At 35.4% G+C, this 26,493-nt stretch overlaps 1 protein-coding gene across 3 annotated transcripts in view; it reads left to right on the forward strand.

The window, feature by feature from the left end:
* The window catches only part of LOC137634281 (probable chitinase 10), a 124,451-nt gene that overhangs the window by 88,954 nt on the left and 9,004 nt on the right, over positions 1-26,493 (forward strand). For 2 of the 3 annotated variants that reach the window (XM_068366582.1, XM_068366583.1), the window contains 22 exons: positions 173-381; positions 1,034-1,251; positions 1,677-2,018; positions 4,813-5,221; positions 5,735-5,844; positions 9,033-9,458; positions 12,136-12,378; positions 16,636-16,811; positions 16,958-17,120; positions 17,633-17,812; positions 18,178-18,389; positions 18,623-18,758; positions 19,125-19,267; positions 19,535-19,720; positions 21,924-22,046; positions 22,688-22,985; positions 23,257-23,439; positions 24,060-24,271; positions 24,449-24,584; positions 25,011-25,153; positions 25,627-25,812; positions 26,314-26,439. In XM_068366582.1, coding sequence (XP_068222683.1) covers positions 173-381; positions 1,034-1,251; positions 1,677-2,018; positions 4,813-5,221; positions 5,735-5,844; positions 9,033-9,458; positions 12,136-12,378; positions 16,636-16,811; positions 16,958-17,120; positions 17,633-17,812; positions 18,178-18,389; positions 18,623-18,758; positions 19,125-19,267; positions 19,535-19,720; positions 21,924-22,046; positions 22,688-22,985; positions 23,257-23,439; positions 24,060-24,271; positions 24,449-24,584; positions 25,011-25,153; positions 25,627-25,812; positions 26,314-26,439 — 4,560 coding nt within the window. The remainder of the gene's footprint in view (positions 1-172; positions 382-1,033; positions 1,252-1,676; positions 2,019-4,812; positions 5,222-5,734; positions 5,845-9,032; positions 9,459-12,135; positions 12,379-16,635; positions 16,812-16,957; positions 17,121-17,632; positions 17,813-18,177; positions 18,390-18,622; positions 18,759-19,124; positions 19,268-19,534; positions 19,721-21,923; positions 22,047-22,687; positions 22,986-23,256; positions 23,440-24,059; positions 24,272-24,448; positions 24,585-25,010; positions 25,154-25,626; positions 25,813-26,313; positions 26,440-26,493) is intronic. The other variant, XM_068366584.1, reaches the window with a different exon arrangement.

Consider the following 26,493-nt stretch of genomic DNA (forward strand, 5'->3'; position numbering starts at 1 on the left):
ATGTGTGTGTATATATATATATATATATATATATATATATATATATATATATATATATATATATATATATATATATATATATATATATATACTGCATAAAATCAGCAGCAACACCGACATGCAATAATGTTTATCTTCATATTCCTTAAAAAAAAAATTCTTCCCAAAACAGGAACTAAAAACTGTCTTCAACGTCCAATCACCGCAACTGCTTTTATCCGCCGCCGTGACACCCGCAAGGAACATAATAGACAAGTCTTACGACGTACCCGCCCTCTCCCGATACCTAGATTTCATCAACGTCTTGACCTACGACTTCCACGGGGCGTGGGAGTTCAAGACGGGGCACATTTCACCCCTTTTCTTCCGACCAGAAGACAAGTAAGTTGCTGCGTCTTTTGTTGTTGTTGTTGTTGTTATTACTAGCTAAGCTACAATCCTAGTTGGAAAAGCAAGATGCCATACGCCCAAGGGCTCCAACAGGGACAAATAGTCCAGTGAGGAAAGGATATAAGGAAATAAATAAACGATATAAGTAATAATGAACAATTAAAATAAAATATTTCAAAAACATTAATAACATTAAAATAGATATTTCGTATATAAACTATGAAAATTTATCATTATTAGCTAAGGTACAACACTTGTTGGAAAAGCAGGATGCTATAACCTCAAGGGTTCTAACAACAAAAAATAGCCCAGTGAGGAAAGGAAATAAAGAAATAAATAAACTACATGAAAAATAATGAACAATATCAAATATTTTAAAAACATTAACAACATTAAAATAGATCTTCCATATATACAGTAATCTATAAAGAGACTTACGTCAGGCTTTTCAACATAAAAAGATGATAGTTTTCTTCACTCCTGAGTTTTAACGATAATGACAGTATCATGTACTTACAATTATTAATCAGTAATTAGATGTAATGATTAAATAAGGAGATTTACTGAATGGTTGAAATCGGGTAATCAAAACATCTCATCAATTTAGACCTTAAATCTTATGTGACTCTTCAACTCCTTCCAGATACCAGAGCCAGAACACAGATTATGCCATGAAACACTGGGTATCCAAGGGTGCTGACAAAAGCAAACTCATCATGGGCATTCCGTTTTATGGACAGACTTTCACCCTGGCCAACCCGGGCCAGAACAGCCTCAACGCGCCTGTCACCTCAGGAGGGGAAAGCGGGCCCTTCACAAAGCAGAGGGGAATGATGGCATACTTTGAAATCTGCAAACTAGGTGAGTCCTGGCAAGTCAACATAGATGAATTAAAACTTTAGCAATGCTAAAATTACATCCAAGTATATTTTTACACTCCCTAATATGACTCATTCAAGCTCAATAGTTTCTTAGTGTTTGTAACCTAGCCATCCTAGTGAGCTAAGGATAGGGTTGGGGCGTTGAGACCTATAGGTCAACCTGTTGAGTCATCAGCAGCCATTGACTGGCCCTCCATGATCCTAGCTTGGGTGGAGAGGGACTTTGGGCACTGATCATATGCACATATGGTCAGTCTCTAGGCCACTACACTGCTAGGGCAATGTCACTGTCCCTTTCCTCTACCATTCATAAGTAACCTTTAAAGTTTGACCTGCTGTACTACTAAATTATCCAAACAATGGAGGAGAGATAGGTTTAACATATATCATCTTTTTTTTTTGCAGTGAGATCACCTGGCTGGAGCAAGGCTGTCGACCCAACAGGGGCCATTGGTCCGTTCGCTCACGCTGGAAACCAGTGGCTTAGTTACGAAGACCCAGCTTCTGTGACCCGGAAGGCCGATTACATCAAGGCCAATGGGTACGGTGGTGCCATGGTATGGGATCTCAGCTTCGATGACCGTTTGAACGAATGCTGCACGGAACCTTACCCTCTGCTCAGGGCCATCAACCGAGTTCTGAGGTCTGTTCCATACCCACCGCCCAGACCAGGAGGAGGAAACTGCTCCCCACCTCCAGGCCAAGTCACGCCCCCTACCCCGATACTGACCACGACCTACGCCTCAGGTAAAATATAAAATGACATTTGCTTGAAATATCCACAATATTTATACATAAGACACCACAGAGCCAAAAACAAAGGAAAACTAAACATATTGAACCAAGGAGCAAGGACACTCTGGACACACTGGAACAGATGAGACATCTTGACTGCAGTTGAGTTTTCGTCACACAGGATGTCAATGCACAGATTTTTTAAGCATCTAAAGCACCTTACAAAGTATGGTAAAAAATTACAATATTAACCAAACTCGAAGAGTAAAATCTACCTACATAACAAAATGTGTATACAAAATACAGATATGAACTCACGTGTACCCACTCACAAACAAGGAGAGCAAAACGCCTCTCACTAAAAAGATGGTTAAATTACAACAATAAAGATAGCAGAAACACAGGGAACGTGAGAAAAAAAATACAATATAATAACATATCTTGCAGCACATTATCAACAAAAAAATAAGTTAAATATGAAACAAACCATTTGTCATCTACCTTTAGATTTTCATATAGAAATTGTGGAGTGTAAAACTATACCATAAATGAGTCAATTCTTTCAAATTAATTCTCAAAATTACATTGACCTTTCATAAAAAAAAAACAAGGAAATTTTTCAAGATATGTAAAGTGACCTTTTCTAAAAATAGTATGCAGAAAATCTGACCCCTAAAATAATATAAAAAAAAGGCTGATAAAAAAAATCCACTAAGGTCTGGAAGACGAAAACATATGACCAGATAGAAAGGAAATCCTAGTCTTAAATAATGAAATTCTTTACCTATTCCGGCTCTTCTCTTCCAATGAACGCTGACTGATGATGGAATGAACCAATAGAAAGTAAGTGAGAGGTATTATGTGTAACATTTAAGGCCAATTTGGAGGTAACTAACGCTTATCAAACGGTCTGCAGTGCTCAAATAATGTGGAAATGTCTCACAGGGATTTTTCTTTTATTTACACAATGTTTTACCCACATCTAAATTATATATATATATATATATATATATATATATATATATATATATATATATATATATATATATATATATATATATATATATAGACACACACATGTAGGTATAATAAATTTATTATGTGTGTATATATACATACATAAATATACATACATACATACATAAATATACACACACATATATATATATATATATATATATATATATATATATATATATATATATATATATATATATATATATGTGTGTGTGTGTGTGTGTGTGTGTGTGTGTGTGTGTGTGTGTCTAAATTACAGTACAATGAAGTTAGATTATGAATATACACTTGTATTTCAATCGATAATAGTCAGTGATACTGAAAGAAACAAATGGAAAATTCAAATACTAATCACACAAATTGAATACCTTGCTACTAAATAAAAGTTAGCCATCCTTCCCACAACACAGAGTCTATTCAAATCTGATGGAAATTATAATCAATGTCACAGCAAAGAAAGATTTCCCTCTACAAGGAAAAAACAACTCGAGTAAAGGTGGTTATCTGGCATATTCTTGAGCAAGTGGGGGATAGTCTGACAGTTTTGTTAGTGTTTTCATCTTAAGCGGGCTTTATACAGTTGAAAGGTTCGTCGAACCCGGTTGTTGAACCTACTTGTCAAACGGTTCGAAGAGGTGGAGTCAGACACAAATGCATAAGGTTAGTGGACAATGAAGCCCCGCCCACAAAAGTCAGGCGAGAGACTTTCTTCGAACCGTTCGACAACCAAATACCCTGTAGTTCGAACATCACTTCAAATACTTGTCTGTCGAACTGCGTTCGACGAAGTGTTCGACCGTGTAAACCCGCCTTTAAGTACAAACATAGGCCCCGCCCACTGTTGCCAATTGTTTCTTGATACAACTATACCAGTCTTGTTTTGAAGAACCTGATAGTAAGTCTAGTTGGGTATGACATCTATCCTCTTCTCTTTTCAGTATTTAATGATGTGATGTTACCATGTGAACTTGGTAGCAATGATTAAATTAATAAAATTTAGAAGTAAAAATACATTTTTAAGATCATAGTAAACTTGTACTATTGATTCATTTATCAGTGAATATTTTATCATTCTATTGTTAGCCACTTAATTCAAAAACTTTTATCTTAGATTGTAAGTCCAAATTTTGTAGATTCATGGATGCCCCAAAGAAATGCATAACCCAGAATATGTATACATCAAAGAGACAAAAGTAATACAGAGAGAGTAGCATCATCTGCATCAATGAGACAAAAGTAATACAAAGAGAGTAGCATCATCTGCATTTATAACGAGCTTGTTTTCTATGCCCGTTTACATTTATATGAATATACAAGGATTATACACAGAAGAAATGAAAATGGTATACAGCTCCTAAATGCATCAGCTTCATTGCACCCGCCTGCATGTTCTTTGTCCCGCGTATATTTGTGTGTCCAGTTTACTGTGTTTGTCCTTACCCATGTGTAATACCTTGTGCCATTATGCTTATGTTGTTACTGTTGCAGCTGCCTTACAATGTCATGCTTATCGTGAAAGCAAAATGTTTATTAATAACTGATGAAAAAGCTATAATGGGGAAAAATGGAGGATTTTATTTCTGGGTTTTATCAGTAAAGATGGACATTACTTCAAATAATTCCTGTTTGAATATGAATTATCATCCGAATTAAAATACCATAATGTAACGGGTCTTTGTAATAAAAGATATTGCCAATATCTATAATAGCTCAAAATTTCAATCAATAATCTTTTTCTATTTCTTTCCCTGGCTCGTTTCTCAAAAATTCACAAACACCGCAAACGCAGCCACTGGAGGGAGACCCACAACCCCCACTTGGGGCAGGTTCAACATTTCCAGGCCAGGAGAGGAAAAAAAAACAACCACCCCTTCTTGGATGAGCGAATGGAGACCTACAACCACATCAACCCGAATAACCCCAACTACTACGCCCTCTACTACCACATCAACTACTACCTCAACTACAGTGACCACGCCAAGGACGACTTCACCTTGGTGGCAACCTCCAATTACGATGACAACCACGACCACAACTAAACGTCCATTTATTCCAATCAAAGAAAGTCCTCCTACTCCTCCTCCTCGTCCACCACCATCATCACCACTACCACCTGGGGATGGTGGAAAACAACCAGGTGAAAGGTGCAGAGAAGGGGAATATTATCCCAAACCAGGCGATTGCAAATCATTCTTTAGGTAAGTGTTATGTAGAGTTGGACACAAGAATTCTTGGCACACCTCGCTTTGAGGAAGGGCGCCCTGTCACATCCTAACTGCACAGCAAGTAATCAAACAGTTATAATCAATTCTTTTTAGAAAGGCAGATTTGCACCGACTCGCAGGGGTGCCCTTTTAGCTCGGAAAAGTTTCCTGATCGCTGATTGGTTGGGCAAGATAATTCTAACCAATCAGATAGCAGGGAAACTTTTCTGAGCTAAAAGGGCACCGCTGCTAGTCAGTGCAAATGCGCCTCATTAAGAAAAATTGTGTATAGAGTAAGGAGAGACGGCAGAGGGGGTGCTCAGGGCTGAACACGAGAAGTGGCTGTGCAGAGAGCACAAGGCAGGGTGCACTTCATTAGAATAAAGTGTGCCAGAAATTCCTAAGTCCAACAGTACATATATGAGTGTTGGATGGCATACATACACATGCATATTCTTATAAAATTTCCCAAACTTTTCCTACTAAATTTGCTTTATTTTCCTCAAGGTGTCGAAATGGCCAGCTGGAGGAATCTAGGTGTACTCCTAGGCTTCACTGGAATCAACGGCTGAAGATCTGCGATTGGCCAGCAAATGCTAACTGTCAACCAATCGGTGGTGAGTATAACATAAAACCTAGCTCATGTAAATACCTCTACACATTGCTGCTTCTTTCTTACTGATTTTTAAGTTATTTTTGAGTCGGTCACTTAAGTCTGAGCAAATTTTGGTAAAAAAAAAAAAAAAAAAATAAAAAAAAAAAAAAAAAAATAAATAAAAATCAAATTAATTCATATGATTTAACCAATCAAACACAGACGCATCCATTAGCCTTTGTCCAAGAGCATGAAAACTTTGAAAATATTTGATCTTGTATCAACAATACAATGATCTCTCATGGTGGTATTAACCCTACTAATAACCCATTTTGATGTGAAAGTTTTAATTGATTTAATTAAAAAAAAATTAATTTCAATTATCTAGTCAGGGTATGAAATGCTTCACTAAACATGTTAAATATCTTCTCCCGACTTCAACGCAACTCCTAAATTAATTCTAATCAATCTATTTACATTGAAATTTGTCAATGAAATCAACTAACAAATAAATCTGGGTTTAAACTTTCAACCAACCAGTTAAGTTAGTCAATATACCAATAAATACAATTATTTAAGTATCTAAGAATCTCGCAGATAAATGATAATCTATTCAACTTAACATCCTCTAAAATTTCTTTAGATAAGTGCCTGCAGTGAAGGCAATTGGGAGGCAAATGAAATATTAATATATTTGAGATACCCTCATACTTTCTCATCTCAATTAAATGATATCCACACTTACAAAAAAGAAAAAAAAAAAAAAACCTAATTTTAATCAGAAATTCACCCTAAATAAACAGTTTTCCACCGTATTTCAGTAACATACAGAAGACCGCATTTTTTACCCAACTGGTTATTATCTTTTACGGGTTGGTGACCGTAATATCACTCCTTTATGTCAATATATCCGTTTTTTAACACGGCAAAGTTTTAACAGTGCGGTTAAACCTTTCTTATCTTTTAAGATGGCTTTCAGCTAAACGCTTTCTTCCCTAAAGGTGACTTGCGATAAAAAGCTTCCTCTTTCAGTGACTTTCACTTTTAAAACTTTATAGCCATAAGGTTGCTTTCCTCCAATACATTTCTCGCCATAAGGTGACTCAAGTCTAAGGCTTTCTCATCTAAAAATTGGCTTTGATTAACAAGAAACAAATCAGCTTTCTCCATTTCAGAGAGAGACTTTCTCAAGGCTTTCAACCTATCACGACACGCCAATGGTGCTTGAAGGGTTAATAATTTGCCGCATACGTTTACCATTAGTGGTACCATAACTAGCTAAGCTACAACAGAAGTTGGAAAAGCAGGATGCTACAAGCCCAAGGGCTCCAACAGGGAAAAAATAGCCCCATGTAGAAAGAAAATAAATAAATATATGAGAAGTAATGAAGAAGAAATAAAAAATACTCCAATATCAGTAACAACGTTAAAACAGACATGTCATATATAAACTTTGAAGAGAGACTAATGTCAGCCTGTTGAACATTAAAAAATTTGCTGCAAGCTTGAACTTCTCAAGTTATTATCATTCATTATTATTACTAATACTAGCTAAGCTACAACCCTAGTTGGAAAAGCAAGATGCTATAAGCCCATGGGCTCTAACAGGGAAAAATAACCCAGTGAGGAAAGGAAATAAGGAAATAAATAAACGATATAAGTAGTAATGAACAATTAAAATAAAATATTTTAAAAACAATAACAACATTAAAAGATATATTTCATATATAAACCATAAACAACCTATGTCAGCCTGTTCAACATGAAATCATTTGCTGCAAGTTTGAACTTTTGAAGTTCCACTGATTCAACTACCCATTTAGGAAGATCATTCCACAACTTGGTCACAGCTGGAAAAATGATTCAAAAATACTGTGTCGTATTGAGCCTCACGATGGAGAAGCCCTGACCTAGAATGAACTAGACTCAGTTGCCAGACTAGAAGATAATTTTACAATCAGGTCACAGCTGGAATAAGACTTAATGTTTCTTTCCTTTATATTCTAATATTAACAGTAATATCATCAACTGTTGAATAGTTGGGCTATGTGTTCTAAGTGTTTAATGTTAGGAATATTCACCATTAACTAATGGCCGAGACAAGATGATCCCCTTTACACTGGGGTTTCTTCCAAGGAAAATATCCCTCTCGCCCCCAAAGGACGTACCGGTACGTTCTTGCAAAACACTGTTATTTACATGTTTTTGATAACTTTATGAGAAACATCAGGCATTTCCCAAAAGAATGAGACCAACCTGACCTCTCTATGAAAATAATTAAAACTGTTAGAGCAATTTAAAAAATAAATATATAGCAAAATGTGCTCGAAATTTAACCTTACCTTGGGGGTAGAAGGGATATCATCTTCATAGTTTTAAAACAATTTAATTGCCTACATTGAAATGCGAATTCTTTTAACAACTAATACTTTCAATTTAATGTTTTAAGCATATCATTTTCACATTAATATCATTTGTTCATGAAACAAATTATAAAAGTACAGATGTTCTTATTCTATATTCCGTTTCATCTGAACTTGTCTGATCTCTAACAAAGTTATAATTCCTAGTTCATATAACACTACTGTTTCTGAAAAAAAAAAAAAAATGAAAATTTTACCTACGGGAGCTATCTGTTTCTTAAACCAACCCCTCCCCTAAAACAATCAAAAGCTTGTCATATCCCATTCGGTCATAATGAAATTCATGAAGAACCATTTTACTTTATCATAGATGATCCAAAGAACAATGCCCTAAAGCAAATTAACTCCACAAATATTTTGGATGAATCCCCCTCAGCCAAGTGTACTTCAATTCCCCAATGCAATCAAAAGAAACAGCAACTCTCTGATTCAATATAGGCAACAAAATTGCATCAGTTTTTGCATAATTACAATATTTACATTAGAAGCTTCTCAGTATTCATTACAATCAATAATCAAAAGAGACAAAATGCTCGATTAACACAGGCTGTGACCATAGCAATTCTATTACATTATCACATAATGGCATTTAAATTTGACATTCCACTGAATCCTCAGTAGGGTCTTAAACATACTAGGTATCTTCTACAAAAGTGATAACAATGAAAACAGTCGATTTGTTATCTTCAAACACCAATGAAAGGGTTAAAAGCATGTCACTGGACAGAGGACACAAAACAAAAACAGACCAAGTAATATCAAGATTTATTTACTCGTATTCTTTTAGGTGGCATCATAACAACTACGTCACCAAGCCCAATAACAACCACAACCCGAAGAACCACAACCCCAAGAACCCCAACCAGCTGGTGGAGGCCGCCAACAACGACGACCTCAACCAGACAAACCTGGTGGACACCAGGCCCAACTAGACCTTGGTGGGAAACCAAACCCCCAACGACACCAAGATCAACCATCACATCCACGACCCACCGCCCCACCTCGCCCCCGACAAGGCCCCCGGTACCAACGCAGCCGCCCCCACAGAGTAGTGGCCCTTGTCAAGCGGGCAAGGCAACGGGAGTACCAGGGAACTGTAATAGCTTCAGGCAGTGCATCGGTGGCTCCTGGGTGAGTCTGTCGTGCGCTCCGGGACTTCATTGGAATGAGGCGCTTGGAATCTGCGACTGGCCACACCTTGCTAAGTGTAGTAGTGAGTATTGGGGGCGTATATTGTGTGTACATAGAGAATATATCAATTGTAAGTATATATGTGCATATATAATCGATATGTGTTTGGGTGTATGTGTATACAAGGTTATGTATAAATGCTTAATTTTTGTATACACATACTATAATACATACATATTCATCTATCTATAAATATATGTTTCATTCATTTAACTATATAAGAGAGAGAGAGAGAGAGAGAGAGAGAGAGAGAGAGAGAGAGAGAGAGAGAGAGAGAGAGAGAGAGAGAGAGAGAGAGAGAGAGAGAGAGAGAGAGAGAGAGAAAGCATTCTGTTTTATAACTCAATAAGACTACCATAAATCACATATCAGGTACTGTGAATTCGTAGCATCAAGACTGGCTGCTAAACTGAAACCATATCAGATGCCTTGCCCAATGCAAGCTATGTACACACAAACAAACAAGCAAGCATGTACGCATACGCACGTTGTCATCCATACATACAAATTACGTTTTCTATGAAGCTCATTAAGACCAACGCCTAGAGAATTTGATAAAAATGCAAAATTTACTTAAATATAAGAACTGAAGAATGACAGCTAACACCATACAATACATACTACGCTCATTCTTTTAATGAGACGCATATGCACTGACTCGCAAGGATGCCCTTTTAGCTCGGAAAAGTTTACAACTAAACTCAATTTTTTTTTTTGAAGAGGTGCATTTGCACTGACTCGCAGCGGTGCCCTTTTAGCTCGGAAACGTTTCCAACTAGTTGATTGGTTAGAATTATCTTGTCCAACAAATCAGCTAGTAGGAAATTTTTCCAAGCAAAAGGGGCACCCCTGCGAGTCCGTGCAAATCTCCCTGACTAAAAAGAATTGACTATAGCTGATTGGTTAGAATTATCTTTCCCAACTAATCAGCTGGCAGGAAACTTTTCCGAGCTAAAAGGGCACCTCTGCAAGTCAGTGAAAATGCCCCTCAATTAAAAAATAATGAGTGTAGTGTACATTTTTATTTACTACACGTGTCACCGATACGTAATTAACACCGGAACATGAAATTCTTAAACATCTCTACAAAATTATTGACAGCAACATATAAATGCAATGCACGCCTAATGCTGTTTCAGACACACGGATGCGTGAAACTTCCGAATGATTTTGCGTATATACAGTACTTTACGGGGGCGTCCTCGATTTTCACACACATTTAACATACGGTAAATTTAGTTATTAAAAAGCCTGAACGTATATGATTCTACAGCACACAAGTTAGTATGGTATCAATTACAATTATATGCAAATTACAAAAAGGACAGCCCATCAACAGAAAAATACTTTTAAAATTTATATTCATAACTAAGTGACATTCATACTGTATACAATAAGATGCATGTTTATGGACATAACAAATAATAAAAAATTATGAGCTTTATCAATTCAGTTCAATGAGCAAGTAGGGAAAACATTACAATTCTACATATACAACAATGCGTAGAAAAGTAAACATAGAACCTTCACACTATTTTAAAGATAACAAAATACATGGCCATGATATTACATCAATAAATAATCTCACATCATGTCTGAGAATCTTTGATTCACTAAATAAGAGATCATGGAAGAATTGGGTTATACAAAAAAATTATCATTCATGCAACTCCTCAAAAACTTATTCACTGACAAAAAAATATTCTTGATGGTTTTTAAATAACTTTTTCTTGTTGGTATTGATTCCACAAAATATCATTAAGTTGTATTAGCTTGTCGTGAATTTAAGTTTTACTATTGATTTAACAATGTGAATTTCAAAGAGGTCTTTTACCTAAACATACGACCGATCGAAAAACAAATCTTTTGATGAATTAATCACAAAGCCATATCTTGAAATTCAAACGTTTAATTTTGCTTGAATAATCTGTGCTATTATATCATTATTGGGAATAACATAATAATTCTTAAAAAAAAATTCATTAGTTCTTTAACCATCTTCAAGTAAGAGACATAAAAAACGAGTCAATCCGAAGTGAACAATGCTATGGTCGTCATAAAAAAAGAAAAAAAAATTCTTATCAGTTTTGAATAGCAGCAATTTTCCAGTCCAGTTTAAAAAAAGAAATGTTAAGTGGAGTTGCTGATGATCATTACAGATTTATGGGGATTCTTCCACTTTGGGAATCTTCCTATAAAATGTGGCCTAAAAAATCAACATTTCCACTTTAAAATTTCACTCGTACAAAAATAAAAACACAGGGACAGGGAAACTTTCACAAAATTATACACTTATCTTCATAATCCAACTGTCACACTTCATTTGTATAGAATGTACATAAAATAACAGTCTAACATCTTCACTACAGTTCCCAATGAAGCATATACAGCAGCCTAATGACAGTACACTTGCACGTTATCCGCATGCTGTGTCTATTATGTAGAATGTTCAGAAGAGGATGTGTGCATGACCTACATTTACAACGCATGAATAGTGTAGTATGTTAGTAATCCAGAGCAGTTTCAGTGCCCACCATTACCCAACTTTGGAATGGCAAGCACAACCAGCCACCTATTAAAACGAGGCTGGATAAATCTTGTTATTCTAAGAGGGATTTGATGCCTCAGAGTACTTCCCCCCCTAGAAGGTCCTTCACGTTCACCAATTCCCTCTGGCGTAAGGTCTAATGATCCCTCAGGTACAGCAGCCATTCGTGTCCCGGATGCCCAATCTCAACCGGTCACCTCCAGCAGCCCCTGCCAGCAGGAGGGCGCTGCTGTCCAGGGCCCCCAGTGCACCACAGGTGTGATATGTAAAAGGGGCCTTGCTGAGGTAGAGCAATGCACAGGGGGCCTGGTTTGGAATCCCAAGGAACGACATTGTGACCTTCCATCCCGCGTCCCCAATTGTGGCAATGTAGTTCTCACGCCATCCTCCGAAGGTAGCAATATTCGAGTCCTTTGTCCTATTCCCATATGCACACACTGCAAGCATCCTGTTTAGTGTCCTTTCCTAATTCCCTTCCCCTATTCCATGGCAAACCCCTATTCCAATTCCTTCCATCAAGCTAAATGCACTTGTCGTCTGCAAATGCTGCACAAAATGTTGCTTTTTTTCATTTGCTGATTCAGCTGTTGCCTGCCACTGACCAAGACACAATGCTTACAAGTTTTCTCTATCTTTTGAGAGCTGGGAACATGTTACAAACATTTATTGCGGCTTCTATAATACGATGAAATACATGGAAATGTTCTCCTGGTAAACTATGATCTGAATATTCTTATGTTTGGCTATGTTATATAATGTCAATACCAACTTTCTAATTTCACAAGTAACTGGTTTAAGAGTTAGAAGACAAGATTTTCTAACAATAAACATTCTTAGGATTAATGATTTATAAATAAATCTTTCGAAATGTAACACACTAACAAGTTGAGCAACCATATATTACACTTAAAGTTTTAACAGACTTCCTTGTTTAGTGGCCTATTACTATAATCAAATCTTACCCAAAGAAAATTTTATCCATTCTTTCTGAAAGGAAACTAATATTGTAAACTGAAACTGATGTGATCCACAAAAACATAGCATTGAAACGGCAATGACCTATACATACTATTGATAAAACAAATCATTATCTTATATTCAAAACAAAAATAATAACCTCTTCTGTGCAGGCAATTAAACCACCATAGAGGGGGCAAACTAACATGTGTATCTATGAATATATATATATACTGTATGTGAATATATATATATATATATATATATATATATATATACTGTATGTGTATATATATATATATATATATATATATATATATATATATATATATATATATATATATATACATATATATATATATATATATATATATATATATATATATATATATATATATATATATATATATATATGGAAAAAACCACAGAGAAACTAAAAATATACATCCTGACTAGTTTCGAATTATTTCTTTGAGTCATCTTGAAGACATAGACGAAATTAGTCAGGATTCCCACTCATATCTAAATTTTTACTGTGGCGCTTTTGCATCTCTGCATCACATTTCCCTCTGAGCTTTGTGTATATACACATATATCTTGACTTTTACAATGAATTTATTATTTTCTGAGTATGTTCTATTCAAACAAAATCTCTAACATATTAACCGCCTACATACAAATTATCTAATTCTACAAAAAAAATGCTTATATAATGGCTTTCAAAAACCCACTCCCTTCCCATCGTCCCCTTAGAGAACCCAGTAGTTAGAGTGCTTCATCCTGATGGAAAATATCTCGAATTGCTAAGCAGACCACAGAAAGCTTGGTAATCTACAAAGCTTATTTGAGCTTCAAGCCGGATTGAATGACATGAAATGCTTCTGAAGTAGATGCTGAAACTGCCATTTGTATTGTGCTGTCCTCGTGTTTGTTGTCTCCTTGTGTTTTCATGTTGTTTTTATGTTGTGTTTTATGTTGTGTTTTAAAATAGAAATACAGATCTCTTGAGGGAAAATTGACTCTGGAACCTTCAATTCAACTTCAATCTCCATATACCCACACTTCACTTTAAAAGATTCGTTCTCAAATGTTTCCTCTGGTTTTTTAACTCTCAAGGGACCTGGCCAACCAACAGAAAGTAGTTTTGTGTTATAACAATGTCTGTGAATTTGATAATTGCTATGCAGGGTAAGTGGATAATTTTACACATGCAGTATTGTAAATGCCTTCTTCATTCATACAATGAATGCAGATCTCATTCCTTTCATTATTCAATGTGTAAATAATTAATAGTTTTGTTTTACGGCTGTTAATTCTGCTAAAGCATGAAATAACTTTGAAAAGAAATGTGCTCTTCCTATGGTTTAGAATAGTCAAGCTGAACACTAACTCCAAAAAAAAAAAAGTGTAAGTAACTGATCACAAGGGAATAATATAAACATATAAAAACATTAGCATTTCACTTCTTTGAGTTGCTATTTATGTCACAGCTGATGCCTGTGAAGATTCTAAAAAAAGTTCTCTCTTGACCCTTTATCCAAAAGACCTTTTGCATGACCTTACCTAACACGCTTATCAGTTTCCATAGCAAAGACTACTGTCAGAAAAAAATTCAATTTCTGACATTTCCTGAAATATGATCCCTCAGCATGCATTACTTGCTAAGAAGCAGAACCATGAATACCTTCTTTATCCTGCAATCCCTTGCAGATTCGTAAGGATTTTTTTTTTATTCAGTAGCAAATTTTTGGACGCGACATCCAAAAGATAAAAACTTGTCTTATAAAACTAATCCGTGAAATTACTCTATAACCGACATTTCATTACATTCCCTTAGAGATGCAAGTAAACTTAAAATCAACCAACAGTTGTCTGATCTTAATACTCTCAAAATATAATTTGCCAGGTCCTCCTGAATGAAAAATATTTAAATGCAAGGTTTGCAAATCTCAAAATAAAATTATACTTTGATGGATTTTCCAATCTTAGGAAATTCACTGTATTTGGTTCAACGGAAAATGAAAATAGATCAGTAACTGGGTAGTAACAACATTTTGAATTCGACTTAATTACTTGAAAGACAAATTTAATAACCTCCCAGTGTGTTGTTTTATACTAAGTAAATTCATTGACATTTCATACTTTATGTTTTCACTACTCAGTGCTAGTTGGTACAATGTTAAGGATTTGTAACAAGATTAGTTACTGAGTTTTTAAGCAATTGTACTGCATGATATTATATCTGGCCTTAGAGCAACTATGATCTTCCATATATATTCTATGCACTAAGCCCAACTGAAACTTGAATTTATATTCTTTTTCTGCACGTTATTATATTTAATTTTTCTGGGTGTGATGGTCAATGAACAGGTTACATTCAATAAAAGAAGGCCATGAGAATTTTGGGAACCGTTATCGCAAATATTTTCAAATCGAGTTGTCAGTATCATTCCCTTCACCAGGCCATATGCCTTTGACATAAACTTACGTCCTGCTTCCTATGAAGGACTGATTAATTTTGTCTAAAGTTTGTAAATCCTGGAGAAGGAAGTGATGCAAAAGAGGTACTGGTTTAGATGGCTTATCCATCTACCCCACGAAATCCTTGATGGCAATGAAAATTAAGTTTTGTATATAGCGAGTCTCAAGAGTTCAACCTTCTTTTTAGCTCACAGGTCTCCACATTTCCTGTTCCTTGACTACGCCTCAAAAGTGTTTTCTCATGGCATTCTTCTTGTTACAGCCGACCAACAGCTTCGCCACATCAAGCTGAAGAGCTGAATGAACCCCGTCTCTCTGGTGCACAAGCCTCAAGGGAGAGGAGTACCCACTGCATCCAGCCAGACTGATTGGTTCTACACCACCAGTCTTAACCTACAGCCTCCTCTCTCTCTATATCTCAAAATACCTTTACCTACCTACTGTATATGTCTCTCTCTCTCTCTCTCTCTCTCTCTCTCTTTCCATCATTACCTTTTATCCACCCACTAGGGAGGAGACCTGGAATGTCAAAATATATTCTGAGAACATTAGGAATGAAACACTATCAGACACTCAGAGATAGTATTCATGGTTTTCCACATCTTATTACTGTTGTCCTGCACTTATCAACCCTTTTCTTCTCACCACAAAAAAAAAAATCCTCACTTTTTCATGTGTAGGTGTGCGATCCCTCTGTATCTTGCTTACAAAATAATGCTGCATTTAACACTTCCTGCTTACTTACAGCTTTGTTTTATTGCTATGCTTTCATTATCTAAATTTTATGCACATGATTTCAAATTCTATCTATAAGCTATTTTTATATAAATATTTGGCTAATGCCTACTGCAAATGATAAAAAATGTAACCAACTTAAGATTGTATTTCTTCTAGAAGGAAGTTAAGATTTCGAAGATAGTTTCTACAAGCACCTTAGGTGCTTTAGTTAGTTATAAGACCCGCTAAGCAGGGTGCCTCTGAATCATAGTAAAATTATTCTTTAAAAATTATGATCAAAATCTAATCTAATGGCTTTTACATAATAAACATAAAGGCCAACTATTCCTAAAATGCAAATCTAAACCACTTTTGTAACTTCAAACGAAAACACCAAGGCTCAATTTATTCCAATTATAGCTATAGGCACCTTCCTTAGTGGATACAAAGCAGCCTTTCAAATATCTTAGGCTGATGCGATTATTATCAACTTCAGCTCTCCGGCCTTCGGTAACCGTTGGCCCTGAACAAACGGCTCCAGGCGTGGACGTCAACATACCTTGTCAAGAAGGCGAATACAAGAGGAACCCAACTAATTGCGGAGCTTACTTTTTGTGCGTCCATAAAGAATGGCAGGAATTCAGCTGTCAGGCACCATTACAGTGGGATCAGGTAAGTGAATTTAAACTTAATTCAATAACCTACCATCAGAAAAGTTTAAATACCGAGAGTTCACAATAAAATCTCTAAAAAAAAAAAAAAAAAAAAAAAAAGTCCCTATGCTGATATGTTCATTATTCCATTGTCTTTCCCAACAGAACAAAAGAATTTGTGACTGGCCAAGTAATGTCAATTGCAAAGCTGTACCAGCAAATGATCAAAGTATTAGTATTGGTGGAGGATCGACAACACCGAAACCACCAACAACACCACAAACAATAGTTGATTTGCAACCCGTTTCCGGTTCCGGCAGTTTGTCAGGTACAGACAATTAAGATATTAAAGCAAGAATATTGTGAAATATCAATGTAATAAAAAATTATGTCTAAACTTCTGAATTCGTGTGTTTTCAATAACGAAGTAAGTAGAATTTTCATCTATATTTAAAAAATGTACATTAACCCTTTCACCCGCAATGGACGTACCGGTACGTTCTTGCAAAACACTGTTATTTACATGTTTTTGCATATTTTTGATAACTTCATGAAAAACTTCAGGCATTTTCCAAAAGAATGAGACCAACTTGACCTCTCTATGACAAGTTAAGGCTGTTAGAGCAATTAAAAAAAAAAAAAAAGATACAGTATAGCAAAATGTGCTTGAAAGTTCAACATACCTTGGGGGATTAAAGGTTAAGTGTGGTGGTAACGAATGTTTTACAAAACACACCCAATGTAAAGGGAAACTGACGAAGATGAAAATAATATTTATGTGTATGTATCGCTCAGTGTTTATTCTGTATAACCTAATCCATTTCATCAATACCCAAACAGGAGATTACATGGTGGTTTGTTACTTCACTAATTGGGCATGGTACCGTCCGGGCATTGGCAAGTACAAACCAGAGGACATTGACCCAACCATCTGTACTCACATCGTCTATGGATTTGCTGTACTTGACTACTCTAATCTTGTCATTAAGACCCATGACAGCTGGGCTGATATTGATAACAGTAAGTACATTTTGAACCACAAAACCATCAATAGGAATTTTATCAACAATTTTTTTAAACTTAATTATTTTGGAATAAAACTGTTTTTAATGTCAATGACCATAGATGTCAGGATGCCAGACAACTAATAATCAATGAATTGATGTCTTTATAAATGGCTAAAACAATAACAATAACTGAAATCTAAAAACATCATTACATTTAAAAAAAACTGCAAACAAGTCATTTAAAATAAATGTAACTTGATTAGTTTTAGCGAAGACTAAACGGCAGACGCTTTGACAAATCATACTACAGTATACTATATCTTGTTCTTCACTCATATCAGTCATAAAATAATAACAATTTTCATTTCCACCCAACAGAATTCTACGAAAAGGTCACAGCACTCAGGTCCAGAGGAATCAAGGTCACCCTTGCCATTGGTGGATGGAATGACTCATTGGGAGACAAATACAGCAGGCTAGTCAACAACCCTTCAGCCAGACGGAAGTTTATCAACCACGTGATCGAATTTATCAAGAAATACAACTTTGATGGTCTTGACCTTGACTGGGAATACCCAGTTTGCTGGCAGGTTGGTAAAAAACGCAACATTTTGAACAAAATCAAAAGCAATGTACATTTTGTGAAGAAACTAAATAGACTCAAATGATTGCTATCACCTAAATTGAGGTAAACACTAGAAAATGGTAAAATTAAGGTGAATTTAATGTCATAATCCCAGTAAAATTAAGGTGAATTTAATGTAATATTCCCAGTAAAATTAAGGTAAATTTAATATCATAATACCATGCCATGATTTTCTAGGTGGATTGCAAAAAGGGACCAAAGTCAGACAAAGAGAACTTTGCTCTCTGGGTTAAGGAATTGAAAGAGGCGTTCGAACCCCATGGACTCCTCTTGTCAGCAGCTGTGTCACCAAGCAAGAAAGTCATTGATGAAGGTAAGTCTATTTATGATTTTTACAAGATCATTGCTAAATGGGAGATTTTAATTCAAATATCTACTATAGAAATAACTGATTTCTAGTAAATGGGAAAATACATTACTATTTCATTGGACACAGGGTCAAAAGTGTATTGGAACATGAACATGACATTACAGACCAACAATATGGAATATTAAAAAGGAAAAACTCTGCGAGTCACACCAAGCACAGAATTCAATACCAAATGACCTGACGGCAGAAAAATTATTTTTACCAAAGTACCACTTAATATATTTGTAATAACAGAGTTCATTAGTTCTGAAAGTATGACTTCAGTCACAACAAAGACCTCCAGTAAAATATCTCCCTCACCATCGACAGGATACGATGTGCCAATGCTCAATCGCTACCTTGACTGGATTGCCGTCATGACCTACGATTTCCACGGACACTGGGACAAGAAGACAGGTCACGTGGCACCTATGTTTTATCATCCCGAGAGCGATTATGACTACTTTAACATGGTAAGTTGAGGCATCTACCCCTAGATGTTTAAGATTTCCTGCTTACATTGTTAAACAAGAGATGAATCATTCATGTCTAGTGTCTTGAACAGCTTCTAGCATGAGGATATAAACAATTGTATGTTAATTCAATTTTATAAAATTAAACTTTTACTCAAAGGTGAAAGGGATAAATATTCTGAGGATAGAAAAGGTGAAGCAACGATAAGCATTTTCCGAGGTCACCGCATAAACAGGCGACTCTCTTAAATAATTTTCCTCTTCCAGGACTACGCCATCCGTTACTGGTTAGAAAAAGGAGCCTCCAAGAACAAGATAGTTTTGGGTATGCCCCTCTATGGACAATCGTTCTCCATCGACGACCCACAAAACACTGGCCTTAATTCCCCTGCGAGGAGTGGAGGACAGGCTGGACCATTCACCAGGGCACGAGGTTTCTTGGCTTATTATGAGGTAAGTTTTCCAAGACCCTTTTACGATGCAAGAATAAAAACGGATACACCAATTGCAAAGGTGATATACTGTACTGTCTTTGCCAAACTAAACCTCACTAGTGGGATTCCATTTGCACTTTGCGTGCGTTGAATCGATTACAGTGTTAGCTTTAACGAACAGTATGAAGAATTGACACAAATGCTTTGACTTCACTCACTATATATGTATATAATATATATATAATATATATATATATATATATATATATATATATATATATATATATATATATAATACCCTGTATATATGATATATTATATGTATAAATATATATATATATAATATATATGTATGTATGTATACAACATATATATATATATATATATATATATATATATAATATAACATGCATACATACATACATACATACAAATATATATATATATATATATATATATATATATATATATATATATATATATATATATATATATATATATATATATATATATATATATATATATATATATATATATATATATATATATATATATATATATATACACACTGAAGAGACAATGGTAAGGAAATGTAAAATCAGTGAAATAAATAAATCTCCTGTTGGTTGAAATAAAGGAAACGGTAGAAAGACAAGCTTACATAAAGAATAATTTGAGACATATTCTATTCAAACCTGAACAGATTACCATAAGAAAATATACACTTTATGACTAAACAAATGTAAAGAAAAACTCATTTAACAAAAAAAAGAAAAAAAATCTGGAAACAAAAAGGTCTATGCAACAATAACGACCACCGTACACCTGACAAAAACACATAAAAATATGATATAGAAATAAAATCACCAACACTATAGAGAGAAATGGAAAACAAAAGTCATATTTCCGTTACAAGGACCAATTATTACAACATTAAGAATGTAATGACCAACGAAAGGAAAAACTAAGTCATTTGGAGGTACAAAAGTTGTACGTGTCACTTTGATATACTGTATATATAAGCTTCTATATACCGGTATATATAACAATATATATCTCCCTGAACTTTTATTGAATTGTGAATGAAACCATAGCGCAGTACTCGTTCTGAAACACAAAACGTCTTTGCATATTCGTAAAGGATCATCAGAAGCTTGTCAACTACCAGAACACATGCTGTGCCGTTCAACCTTATTATTATTATTTTTAATACTTGCTAAGCTACAACCCTAGTTGAAAAAGCAGGATGCTATAAGCCCAGGGCTCCAATAGGGAAAATAGCCCAGTGGGGAAAGGAAACAGGAAAAATAAGATATCTTAAGAACAGTAGCAATATTAAAATAAATATTTCCTATATAAACAATAAAAACTTTAACAAAACAAGAGGAGGCTAAATAAGATAAAATAGTGGACCCGAGTGTACCCTCAATCAAGAGGACTCTAACCCAAGACAGTGGAAGGCCATGGTACAGAGGCTTACTCTCCTTCTGCTAAATAATATTTCTAAATCATACATTCTTCACTAACCTATAGTGTACTCCAGTCATTATTTCTTTCCAGAAAACCAAATAACCTCATTTACAGATATAATATTCTCGCTGACACACTTAAACTATACCCAATACAAGAAAAAGGTTCATAATTCTCAAGTGTTACGAGGTAAAATTAGGGCAGCGTTTAAGAACATTTGATGATATGAATGAGGTATTGGAAAGTTAGGGTCTTTAAATCCAGTTATAGTAACACAGGGATCAATGGAACAATGAATAGAGGGGCAACACACTGCTAAATTACCTTCTAAGTTGAAGAACCAACTGATGGTGTGAGATTTATCTGCACAGAAGGTTCACCCATTATTAATCAGTTAAAGTACTGCCTTGTTCTTTTTCAAATATTGTGTATATACACAAAATATGAATATTGCCACTTTCCGGAGGAATTGCATAACCAAGTACAACTAAAGACAGTCTCTTAAAAGCTTCAAGACATCTAGAAAATCCACATAAAAGCATATGACACTAAAGAACAATTGCAGGAATTAAAAAATATAGACATGTAGACAAGAAGCCCAATTTAGCAAGATAGACAACACATTTTGCATGTGCATAATTTACGAAGAGAAATGTTTAGCAGACATTAACTTTGGTCTTAGGATCGTTATCTATTTAGCACTATTTTCCCATCATTAATATATACTGTAACAATCTCTACCTCTTTTCTAGATTTGTCACAACATTCGCCAAGGATGGACCGTTGTTAAAGATCCCGAGAGCAGAATTGGACCCTACGCTTATTCAGGCAATCAATGGGTATCCTTCGATGACACAGACATGCTCAGAAGAAAAGTGAGTACAAGACAAATATCACAACAAATATCTTTATCTTTTATTCCTATTTCCAGGTTTTAAAATTAGTTTTGAGTAGAGTCCTCAACTTACAAAATAGGTTCCAAGTTGTTTGTAAATTGAAGTTTATTAAATTTTGGCCTAGGGTAGGCTTCACCTAAATTGCATGCCAACAGTTTTCAGCTGCAAAAGTCAGCAAATAGTCCTGTTTTATATTGCAAATATTGCTTTAATACAGTATTTCATTGTAAACTTTTGACAAAATAACTGACATTTCGCTCGCTTGCGACAACGTCATAACTCAAAAAAATGTATTTTTGAGTTATCCATATAGACATATTCATCTTCAAATGCTGATTTTTTTGGCAAAAGTGTCATAATTGTAGCTAAAAAATTGATCGCTAGAGGTGCTAAATGTCCTAACGACATAACATAACATGATGGTGTTTTAATTGTTTAAAATGGCTCTCCTGAAAAATAGCTATTTTTGAGTTATGACGACGTTGTCGCAAACGAGCGATTTACGAGTTTAGTTAGATTTGTATTTGTATCTCCGAATGTTTGCAAGTTGAAGACCTATTTCAAATTCACAATAAACCGGGCAAAGAAGGAAGGGTCTATTTACCTATTACAATTTCCAGTCTCAATACATTCGTGATATGGACCTTGCCGGGGGTATGGTATGGGCCCTTGACCTGGATGACTTCACAAACCGTTGTGGACAAGGCGCTCACCCACTTATGAATACCATTAAGGCAGTCCTAGGAGCCCCCAAAGGAATTAGAATATCCACACTAGAGCCGACAACCCCGTCAACCACATCAACCACGAAAATGCCTGGATCCAAGCAACCCACTACCACAGATATGACAGGAAGTGGTACTGTTACAAATGTCCCAGCAGTTCCAAGCGCTACCGATCCTGTAGTGCCTTCCAAAGGTTGGTGTAATTTCTTTAAATGTATTTTCAACAAAACGTTCTTAAATTATATTGATACTTATAACTACATCAACATAATTTTAGTATTATTTACCAAACTTTAGAAGTTCATAGGGACATTCTTTCTATCATTTCCCAGTGTTATTACTGTAGATGAGATCCATGCACAAAAAAGTTTCTGGAAGGCTGTTTTTGGCAACTGATGAATGGATAAACCTAAAGCCTTTTTCTCAACTTTCTATACTAAGCACAAAAAATTTTGCTTCTTCAGGTGGTGATTACAAGGTGGTATGCTACTTTACAAACTGGGCTTGGTACAGAAATGGCGAGGGCAAGTACACTCCCTCGGAGATTGATCCCTCTCTCTGCACACACATCGTATACGGCTTTGCTGTCCTAGATGGAAGCAGGCTCGTCATCAAACCCCATGACACATGGGCCGATTATGACAACAGTGAGTATTTCTCTATTATATTTTAGACCCGTGGCTCACATAGTCCCCCATCACTATGTCAGGTTATGTAAAGAGAATACTGTAATAGGGGAAATATAGCCAGATGACTGATTGGTCGCTAGATCATGTCAGAATTTATTACGAAACCATTATATCGGGTTTTAGATAACTATTAGTTAGCTCGACAACCCTTCAGTTGGAAGGCGCGATAATTTACATAGATGCAAGTAATAGTGTACAGGTTTGCTAATATGCTGATGAACAAAATAATTAATAATGAATACAATAGAAAATACCAGATTATTGTAAAGGAAGGTAATTCTATATTATTTTTTTGTCTTGTTAATGGAAATAAGAAAGATTCTTTTTGTTGGCTGCCTCTCCCCCACTTATGAAAGATAAAATAAAACTATATAGGGTTCTCTCTCCACACCTGTTCCATTATTCCTTTATTTAATTAAACAGGCATTTTCTTTCTGCATCTATACTTAGAAATGCAATTTAGAGATAATAATAGTTTCCATAGCATTACCTTTGGATAACCTTAGGCCATGAAGAAATGTAATGACACCACGAAATGCTTCACGACTTTATACATATTATGAACTTTATCGTTGCAGAGTTCTACGAGAGAGTAACAGCCCTCAGATCAACTGGAGTGAAAGTTCTGGTTGCCATTGGAGGATGGAATGACTCTGCAGGAGACAAGTACAGTCGTCTCGTGTCTAATCCAGCGACCAGGCGCAGGTTCATCGAACATGTCATCTCTTTCATTAGAGATAATAACTTTGACGGTCTCGACCTTGACTGGGAGTACCCAGTGTGCTGGCAGGTAAATTAATCTTGATTTTTAAACATACTTTATTCTATTGGGCATGGAAAATTGATTCCTTGCAATATTCATAAAAAAAAAAATTCAGAGCTTGTTGAATAAAAAATTACTCCTTTTTTAATTATACCATCTATATATGCAATATTTGTAAATATTTATACTTTCACTCTTTCTCAGGTGGACTGTAAAAAGGGCCCAGCAGAAGACAAAGCTAACTTTGCAGCCTTTGTAAAAGAACTTAATGAGGCATTCAAACCTCACAACTTGCTCCTGTCTGCAGCTGTCTCGCCAAGCAACAAAGTCATTGACATGGGTAGGTTATGGTACTATTCAAGATAAAACTATCAAATGTCCTAGTTCAATAAGAATTTTCATGGAATTTACTCAAGTAAATGCACCCTTTTACCCCCAAAGGACGTACTGGTACGTTTCACAAAACTCATCCCTTTACCCCCATGGACGTACCGGTACGTCCTTGCAATAAAATGCTATAAAAAAATTTTTTTTCATATTTTTGATAATTTTTTGAGAAGATTCAGGCATTTTCCAAGAGAATGAGACCAACCTGACCTCTCTATGACAAAAATTAAGGTTTTTAGAGCAATTTAAAAAAAATATACTGCAAAATGTGCAGGGGAAAAAATATCCCCTTGGGGGTTAAGGGTTGGAAATTTCCAAAGAGCCTGGGGGTAAAAGGGTTAGTTACATATCTGATTTTATTTTTTTTTTTTGTGTACAGGATATGACGTCCCAGCTCTCGACCGATATTTGGACTGGATTGCGGTCATGACCTACGATTATCATGGTCAGTGGGACAAGAAAACGGGACATGTGGCTCCAATGTATGCACATTCTCAGGATGATAATCTTGCATTTAATACCGTAAGTATTAACTGTTCTAATTCATGGTGGAGGGAAACTAGAACAAATCTAAATTTTTACATAAAAGGACCTAGGGAAACTAGGAAAAAAAGGAAATTTTCATAAAATGAGTTGGTGAAACTGGGAAAAGAAAAAATTTTCACAAAATGAGCAAGGGAAACTGGGAAAATTTCAATAAAATGAGCTAGGGAAACTTGGGATAAAAGACAGACTTTCATAAATGAGCTAGGGATATGGGAAAAAGGGAAAATGTTCATAAAATGAGCTTAAGGAAACTGGGAAAAGCAAAAATTTTCATGAGTTAGGGAAACTCAGAAAAAAGGAAAATTTTCTTAAAATGTCCTAGCAAAACTATTAAAAAGGGGAAAATTTCCATAAAATGAGCTAGAGAAACTGGAAAAAGGAGGATTGTCATAAAATGAGATATCAATAATCTTTAAGAGTACTCATCTATGTTTTTATCATGAACGCAGAACTTCACCATCCACTACTGGATAGAAAAGGGAGCTGATCGCAAGAAACTTGTACTGGGGATGCCAATGTACGGCCAATCCTTCAGCCTGGCACAAGCCAGCGATAACGGCCTGAACCAAAAGACGTACGGAGGGGGCGAAGCTGGTCCTTATACTAGAGCGAGAGGATTCCTGGCCTATTATGAGGTAACTATGAGGATTGGAGGCATTTCTCAGAATCGGCTTCTTGTAAAGAAACCATCAGAAGTCGTTGGTATTAACAATTTTCAGTCAAAATCTTGTAATCTTTAGTCTCTTGTCTACACTAAAGAGGGATTAGCATCTATATTTTTATCTTATATCCACATACAGTACTTTGCTTAGAATGTTATGGAAAGGAATTTTTTATACATAACTTACGTCTGCCAATCAACTTCAAAAAAAAATCTAAAGTATCTAGAATTAGTAACATAACACTTGTTCCTAAGGAGACACTTAATAATATTCATAATTTCCAAGATATTTTTCTTCTGTATCTCTTCACAAAAATTCTAAATATCATCATTTCCTCATAAATGATTGTTTTACTAGTAACATAACACTTGCTCCTAAGGAGACACTTAATAATATTCATTCAGAGGAAATAAGAATATCATCTCATAACTTACTGTTTCCACAACAAATATATGATGTTTCCTCTTCTCACAGATTTGCTACAAAATCATGCATGAAGGATGGCAAGTTGTAAAGGACACCGAGAATTCTATGGGTCCTTATGCATACAGAGGGGATCAGTGGGTTGGCTTCGATGATATTGAAACCATAAGGTACAAGGTAGGTTGTTTATCCACTCATCTGTACATCCATGTTAATCTGTTAATCTAATTA

Source organism: Palaemon carinicauda, chromosome 44 (assembly GCF_036898095.1).
Source record: "Palaemon carinicauda isolate YSFRI2023 chromosome 44, ASM3689809v2, whole genome shotgun sequence".
Taxonomy (NCBI): Eukaryota; Metazoa; Arthropoda; class Malacostraca; order Decapoda; family Palaemonidae; genus Palaemon; species Palaemon carinicauda.